At 36.1% G+C, this 8251-nt stretch overlaps 2 protein-coding genes across 2 annotated transcripts; both read left to right on the top strand.

Moving 5' to 3' along the window:
• Positions 1-1414: 1414 nt before the first annotated feature.
• On the top strand, positions 1415-3787 carry LOC145954723 (uncharacterized). Its single transcript, XM_083069414.1, has 3 exons — positions 1415-2160; positions 2472-3014; positions 3096-3787. The coding sequence occupies exons 1-3, from the start codon at positions 1415-1417 to the stop codon at positions 3424-3426; spliced, it is 1620 nt and encodes a 539-aa protein (XP_082925540.1). The 3' UTR covers positions 3427-3787.
• Positions 3788-3877: 90 nt separating this feature from the next.
• LOC145954722 (uncharacterized) lies at positions 3878-6554 on the top strand. Its single transcript, XM_083069413.1, has 5 exons — positions 3878-5191; positions 5276-5402; positions 5507-5785; positions 5862-5966; positions 6060-6554. Exons 1-5 carry the CDS (start codon positions 4695-4697, stop codon positions 6552-6554), a joined length of 1503 nt encoding a protein of 500 aa, XP_082925539.1. The 5' UTR covers positions 3878-4694.
• Positions 6555-8251: the final 1697 nt, after the last annotated feature.

Below are 8251 nucleotides of genomic sequence, written 5' to 3'. Positions count from 1 at the left end.
CTTGTGTAATTGTGTTGATTATTGAAGTGGATTGATGAAGTGGATTTTATTTTTTTTATTTTATTTGATTTGAATTGTTTGACTGTTTTGAATCTGAGTTGCTATTAGATATTTTGGTGCTGGTTTTCATTTTTTATTATTGTTATGCAGTTTTTTGTTACATTTTTTTTTTCTGATTGGATCTTGTTTTCGAGTTGTGTTGCTCGTGCTTGAGTAGTTGTGTTGATAATCGAAGAGAAATTGTTGTTTTTTTTTTATTTTTTTTATTTTATGTTTTAATCTGTGGCGAATCTGAGTTGTTAGATATTTTGATGGTTGGATCAAAATTGGGAAACCAGAATTGCCTAATTAAAAATAGGAAGACCGGAATTATTTTATAGGTTAACTGCACATATACTTGCTACATGATAGGTATTTTTCTTCCCTTTTCTTGTGGCTTTTCTTTGGTGGTCTGCCATGAACTTTTTCAATGCAAAAATACTTTTCTCTTTTTGGACCACTAGGATAGCGTTGCCCAATTGCATCGGCACATGGTTCTAAATGACTTTAAACTGGTTAAAAACCAGTTTACCCCAACAGATTTGAATATAGCGTTGGTATGCAAAGGGCATGACAATATATTTAAATGTTATTAATATATAGAAGATGAATTCCATTCCAACACCTTTGTCTTTCCATGTTCTAATATATTTATGTTATAAATATACAGAACATGAATTCTATCCCAGCAAGTCGTCAATGGATGTATGATAGAATGTATATGGGGAGAAGAGGTTTAAAGGAATCTTTTGTACACGGGGTTGAAGAGTTTATAAGAATAGCTTGTCAACAACAAAGCTATATTAATGAAGGGAAACTTAGATGTCCATGTGCTAAATGTCAGTCCACAAAGATTGATGGTGTTCATACAGTGAAGGTTCACCTTTTCAAGTATGGGTTCATGCCGAACTACTACATTTGGACTGATCATGGTGAAGAGATGGAAAATGTTGACAATAATCTCATAGGTGCTTCCAGTATTGGTATAAATGCGACCGAAACTGAAACCTCTAACTCAATGCATCATATGATGTGTGATGCTCTTAGGCAACATGGGGCATTTGACATACTAGAAAATAATAACGTGGAAGAGCCTCCGAATGAAGAAGCACAAAGATTTTACAATCTTTTATCTGAGGCAAATTGTCCATTGTATGAGGGATCATCAGAGTCTAAGTTATCAATGTGTGTAAGACTTTTAGCATGCAAGTCTAATTGGAATGTTCCCGATGAATGCGTCGATTTTATAACAAAAATGTTGTTGGATGTGACTCCTGTGAATAGATGTTTGCCCAAAAATTACTATGACGCTAAAAGATAAGTGTCAAAATTGGGACTGAGTGCTAGAAGGATAGATTGTTGCGTACAAGGCTGCATGTTGTTTTATGACAATGATTATGGGAAAAATGATGGTGCATTATTGCAGTGCAAGTTTTGTCATATGCCAAGATATCGTGATCGCAACACTGGATCAAGCACAAAAAAACTAGTTCCAGTGAAGACGATGTTTTATTTGCCAATAATTCCAAGGTTACAACGACTGTTTGCATCAATGCAAACAGCTGGGCATATGTGTTGGCATTATCAAAATAGAAGTACCTCTGGTGTTTTACGTCATCCCTCAGATGGTGAAGCCTGGAAGCACTTTGATCGAGTGTATCCAGATTTTGCAGCCGATCCTCGCAATGTACGACTTGGTTTATGCTCAGATGGGTTTAATCCATACATTCAATCAACAACTCCACCTTATTCTTGTTGGCCGGTAATTGTAACCCCATACAATCTTCCACCTGAAATGTGCATGACAAAACCATTTATGTTTTTAACTTGTCTTATACCTGGTCCACGAAATCCAAAGGCAGCTATTGATGTGTATCTAGAACCATTGATTGACGATCTTAAAAAGTTGTGGATTGGTGTCCAAACCTATGACATTTCAAAGAAGCAAAATTTTATGATGAAGGCAACATTAATGTGGACTATTAATGACTTCCCTGCATATGGCATGTTGTCTGGTTGGGGAACTCAAGGTAAATTGGCATGTCCACATTGCATGGAGCATTCTAAAGCCTTTACATTAGAGAATGGCGGTAAAAATTGTTGGTTTGACTCACACCGAAGGTTTTACCCACCAATCATGCATTCAGGAAGAACAGAAAAGCATTTATAAAAGGCAAGGTTGAAACTGATGCGCCACCACCTACATTGACACCCAATCAAGTTTGGAAAAGAGTTAGGGATTTACCTTTAGTAACAGAAAATCCTAGCTTGCCTAGGTTACAAGGATACGGGGAGTCACATAATTGGAGGAAAAGAAGTATATTTTGGGATCTTCCTTATTGGAAAGATAATATTTTGAGACACAATCTTGATGTGATGCACATTGAGAAGAATTTCTTTGATAACATATTGAACACTGTTATGAATGTCAGTGGTAAAACGAAAGACAATGAGAAGGCACGGATGGACCTAGCTTTGTATTGTAGTCGACCTGACTTGGAAATGAAATTGCAACTGAATGGGAAAATGTTAAAGCCGAAAGCAAATTACACTTTACCTATGGAGGAATCAAAGATACTTTGTCGCTGGATAAAAGAACTCCGTGTTCCAGATGGTTATTCATCCAACTTGGCAAGATGTGCTGATGTCGAAAAGGGAAGGATGCATGGCATGAAAAGCCATGACTGCCATGTTTTCATGGAGTGTTTACTTCCTATTGCATTCAGTTCATTGCCAGTGCATGCTTTAAATCCACTAACTGAAATAAGTCATTTCTTCAAAGACTTGTGCTCTACCACATTGAAGGTTGAGGATTTGGATAGGATGGAACTAAACATTCCAATTATTCTTTGCAAATTGGAAAGAGTATTCCCCCCCGCATTCTTTGATTCAATGGAACATCTACCTATTCACCTTGCATATGAAGCACGACTTGGTGGTCCAGTTCAATATAGGTGGATGTATCCATTTGAAAGGTACTACAATTATCATACTATTGTGTATAACTAGTATTGTTCAATGTTTATGAACCCTAACCTATTCATATAATTTTATAGATTTATGGGAGATTCTAAGCGATCAGTGAAAAATAAGGCGAGGGTTGAAGGATCGATATGTGCATCTTACATACACCGCGAAACAACTCATTTTTGTTCTCATTATTTCCACAACTCCACGTTGTCATCGCAAAGTTGTAGAAATGAATTGGAAACTGAAAGTGATAGGTGCCCATCATCGTTGTCCATATTTAATCAACCAGCTCGTCATTCTGGGAAGCAAAAATCTCATTGGTTAAGCCAGCAACAATGGAAGTCAGCCCATGTTCATGTTTTGATCAATTGTACAGAAGTTAAGCCGTATCTTGAGTCAGTATTTTCCAACAATTGATTTTGTAATATAGTAAATCAAACTTTCTTTTTGAACTGACCACCTCATTCATATTTTTTGATAGTTCATTCCTACAATTAGAACAAATAAGTGAATCAACAGCTCCTTCTCGCATACATGATGATTTCCCCAAGTGGTTTAAGGATCATGTACGTAGCACAAAATTTATTTTACTTTAACATTACTTATATAAAACATAACAAATACTTTGTTGAATATTGTAGGTTTACAATGAACCTATAAGCGTCAGAAACCAACACTTGAGAGAATTATCACTTGGTCCGTTCATTGAGGTTAAAGAATGGCACACTCTATATGTGAATGGCTATAAATTTCATAACCATGAATGGAGTCAAGGTAAAAAGACAACAAATAGTGGAGTTTATGTCAAAGGGCTTACTGAAAGAGGTGATGATGACTTCTATGGGGTCATCCAACAGATATATGAACTAGAGTACAATAGTTCAAGTTCTCCCAAGAAAGTCATGTTATTTTATTGTGACTGGTATGATCCATCACGAAGAGGTACAAGAGTAGATCCCAAATATAATGTTGTCAATATTCGCATGGATAGAAGATATGTGGCATATGATCCATTTATTATTGCTCATAATGTAAGGCAAGTTTATTATGTCCCATATCCAACATCACGAATAGATAAACGCGGTTGGTGTGTGCCAATTAAAACAAAGCCTAGAGGTCGTATAGAATGTCATGTGGAGGACGATGTACCGTACCAAGTAGACCAAGTGTCACATGTCAATGAAGTCATAGAAGTAGAACCTATTTTAGGCTTCCAAGATTCACAAATTCTTGTTGAAGAAGAAGATGAACCATCCGAGATACAACCTATTCATTTGGAAGAACATATTCAACAAGGGGAATTTGAAGACAATGATTTGGAGCAAAATTATGATGATGAAGAAGGAGAATTTGAAGACTATGATTCCGAAGAGGACAATGAAGAAATGGAGATGGATAATGAGAATTCTGATTCGTCTGACTAGGATTATATCTATTATAGAAATTGTGAGTAGGCAAATATCATGTTCAATTGTAACATCAATGTTTAATTAATATTTATATAAAACCAATATATATTGTTTCTCGTAGTAATCACTTGATATTTGCATTGTTTTAATTGCTACATAGTATTTAATTATAATGTTTTAAAAACCATTAGGTAACATAATCATGTTTAATTCTATGTTGTGAAATGTTTAAATATTGAATGACCACAATTTGTTAAATTGTTTTTTTTGCAGATAATGGCATCAGGAGGTGCTGATAAGTTTCCCCAATGTCCTTCACTTGGTGGCAACAAAGGAAAAAAGGGGAAAAAACCAAGGTATGTTCTTAGACTACCTAAACAAACAACCCAGCCACTTGTAGGTTTAGAGCCCATAACTCCTCAAACTGAAATCCCTGCATCCATGCCTCACCAAACAGAAGTTGCTACGAGCACACCTCCCCAAACCCAAAATGCTAGAACCATACCTCCTAACACCCAAATTGCTACACCCCCATTACCCCAAACCCAAAATGTTGAACCCACATGCTCCCAAAAACAAAATCAGTTACCTTCTTCTAGAGCTTCACATTGTGAACCTAGTAGCAATGCATCACCAATGTCAGTACCCTCCAGACTTTTTGAAATTCCTACTGGAGATGAAGAGCAAGTGTCCAACAATGATACATCACCATTCAACAATGAAGATCCACCAGCTGGGTCTGTTCTTCCAATGATTGAGCCTTGTAATGATGGGTAAAATTTATAATTTTTGCTTTCTAAATCCTATTTTTTCTTTCCCAGCATTGAACTGATTTAATTTTTTTCCTCAATAATTAGGTTTTATCCAAGCAGGGTAGCATCTAAGGCAATCACATTGACTATTAAGCAACAATTTGTTGAGCCATGGATGACTTGGGGTGCAATGACGGAAGAACAAAAAGATATCTTCTTTCAGCGTTTTAAGGTACATAATTTGTTTATTATCATTCTGTTCTAAAGGGATTACGTTAAATGCACTAAGTTTGTAGTCATGAATAATTTAATTGCTTCCTTATTCTGTTAATGCAGAAAAAAGTTTCATGGAGACCTGAACATGAAGAGAAGATAAAAAAAATATTTCACACAAAAGCATCTCATAGGCTTTCTGAAATGTTCAAGAAAGCTCGTCAAATAAACAAGAAGCCTGATTGGATGTTTGATACAGTTTGGCAGAGTTTGATTGCCCAGTGGATGGCCCCCGAATTTAAAACAAAGAGTATCCAAGCTCAAAAAAATAGAGCATCTGAGAAAGGTGGAAGTCTGCACACAGGTGGCTCCATCACCCATCACGAGCATGCTATGCGGATGGTAATTACATTAAACTAATATATTTTATTTAATATAATTTTAGAAATATGATGATTAACTATTTATACAATTATAGTCACAAGAGTTGGGTCGCCTTCCACATGTTGATGAGTTGTTCCACCAAACTCATGTACGGAAGCTTACGGGTGATTTTGTTGACCAAAGATCTAAGCGAACATATGTGAGTTATTTTTTTTGTATTATTGCTTTATTCTTTTCAATTTTAATCATCTTTCATAAATGTCACTTCTAAACATCTTTATTTGTGAAATAGGATCAATTTGAGACTATATTTAATCAAGCTAGGTCTGAGGCTGCATCATGTACGGGAGGTTCTGAAACGTCTTCTATGGACCCAGTTCAGGAAGAAAGACTCCGCAATAAGAGTTGGATTGCTGCTGTTGGTGGGGTTACAGACAAAAGAAGACTTTATGGGGTTGGAAAAGTCGTTTCTCCATTGACATTGGTGGATACCTTCACAAATATATCTTCTGCTCGTGCTACTGAAGATTCAGACAAAATTATTCAATTGGAAGAGCAAGTCCGTAAGTCTAGGGAGGAGGCTCGTCAATCTAGGGAGGAGGCTCGTCAATCTAGGGAACAAAATGAATGCTTGCAACGCCAGTTTCAATCACTGTTCAATGCTGTTCTACCTCTCCTACCTTCTGATACACAACATATTTTGCAACAACAAGTGGATCAACAATTTCATGACAACCATGATGACCAACAACCACCACCTACTGGACACTATGGAGATGACTATTAGTTAGATGTTTTTTTTAGATTATGGATCCACAACTATTTAAATATTTTATTATGTATAATTTTATGCAAAAATAGTCTTATTTTACACTATGACATGGAAACTAATTATGCATAATTGCTATGGGTATTTAGATTTTAAAGATGTTTGATTTCATATTGTGGTTATAAGATATTTAAAGAAACCTGATAAGTGATTTTATTAATATTTCTGACCAGGTAAAAACTATTTATAAAGATTGGTGTGGAAAGGTAAACAAAACAATTCATTCCGTAGGTAACTTACCTACGGAAATTTCCGTAGATAATTGCATCCGTAGATATATTCCGTAGATAAACGCATCCGTAGATAAATTCTATATTCGTAGATAAAATCCGTAGATAACGTTATCTACGGAAAAATTTCCGTAGATAATGTTATCTACGACCTTATTATCTACGGATTTTTTTCCGTAGATAATCCGTAGATAATTATCAGTTATCTACGGATTTTCATCATTATCTACGGATTTTTTCCGTAGATAATGCTGATTTTTCTTGTAGTGGTTGTGGATGTCACAAAAGGACTATATAAAGAAAGTTCTTGAAAGGTTCAATATGCATAATGCCAAATCTGAGCATGTTCCATACCTGGTCATCTCAAATTGAGTAAAAAGCAATGTCCAGAGAATGAAGAAAAAGAAGAAATGAGCAAGGTGCCCTATTCCTCTGCAGTAGGTAGCCTTATGTATGTAATGGTCTGTACAAGACCAGATATTGCTTATGCTGTAGGAGTTGTGAGCAGATTTCTATCAAATCCAGGAAAGGAGCATTGGAATGCTGTGAAATGGATACTACAGTATCTGAAAGGAACTGCCAAAAGTTGTTTGTGTTTTGGAAATGGAAATTTAATGCTCACTAGATATTCAGATGCAGATATGGCTGGAGATGTAGATTCAAGAAAGTCTACATCAGGATACCTGATTACTTTTGTAGGGGGAGCTATTTCATGGCAATCACGACTACAAAGGTGCATTGCCTTAAGCACCACAAAAGCAGAGTTTATTGCAATCACTGAAGGTTGTAAGGAGATCCTGTGGATGAAGAAATTCCTACAAGAATTAGGACAAGATCAAGAAAGCTATGTTCTCTACTGCGACAGTCAGAGTGCAATACACCTCAGCAAAAACTCGACATTTCATTCAAGGTCGAAACACATCGACGTAAGGTATCACTGGATCCGTGATGTGTTAGAAAGTAAAATGCTTAAGATTGAGAAAATCCACACCAAAGACATTGGGGCTGATATGATGACAAAAACTCTACCAAAAGAAAAGATAGAAGTCTGTAAAGAAGTTGCAGGCTTAGCATCAACCCTAGACTAATTCAAGGATAATCCTTTTTCTTGGCTAGAGGGGGAGAATTGATGGGTCCATCCATGAAAGAAAAAAGGAAAATTGTGTGGTAGGTGTGGTAGGTGTGGCTAAATGATGACCAAGTATCAAATCAATGGTTGTGGTGCTTTGATAATTTCTAGCCACATATAACCAATGGCCATGATACATTCTTGAAGCCTATATATAGAAGGCTTGAGAGGAGGTTTATTCATTCAAGGGTGAAGCATTTCCACTCATAGTGAGAAGAAAAAGAGAGAAAGATTCTTAGAGAGAGTTTTTCTAAGAGAGAAAAAAAATAGTGAGCCAATTTGTGAGTGTTATCTGC

The sequence above is a fragment of the Cajanus cajan genome, chromosome 2 (assembly GCF_000230855.2).
Source record: "Cajanus cajan strain Asha chromosome 2, NIPB_CcT2T_4, whole genome shotgun sequence".
NCBI lineage: Eukaryota > Viridiplantae > Streptophyta > Magnoliopsida > Fabales > Fabaceae > Cajanus > Cajanus cajan.
Note: the sequence above shows the minus strand (reverse complement) of the source record. Positions and strands in the feature narration are given on the sequence as shown.

Bases quoted from the DNA above. Each gene is read 5' to 3' on its own strand.
- LOC145954723 (XM_083069414.1), top strand. From the start codon at position 1,415: ATGTTGTTTTATGACAATGATTATGGGAAAAATGATGGTGCATTATTG. The intron at 2,161-2,471 runs GTTTTACCCACC...TATGAATGTCAG, and splicing joins TGGTTTGACTCACACCGAAG to TGGTAAAACGAAAGACAATG. The intron at 3,015-3,095 runs GTACTACAATTA...ATAATTTTATAG, and splicing joins TGGATGTATCCATTTGAAAG to ATTTATGGGAGATTCTAAGC.
- LOC145954722 (XM_083069413.1), top strand. From the start codon at position 4,695: ATGGCATCAGGAGGTGCTGATAAGTTTCCCCAATGTCCTTCACTTGGT. The intron at 5,192-5,275 runs GTAAAATTTATA...CTCAATAATTAG, and splicing joins ATTGAGCCTTGTAATGATGG to GTTTTATCCAAGCAGGGTAG. The intron at 5,967-6,059 runs GTGAGTTATTTT...TTTGTGAAATAG, and splicing joins AAAGATCTAAGCGAACATAT to GATCAATTTGAGACTATATT.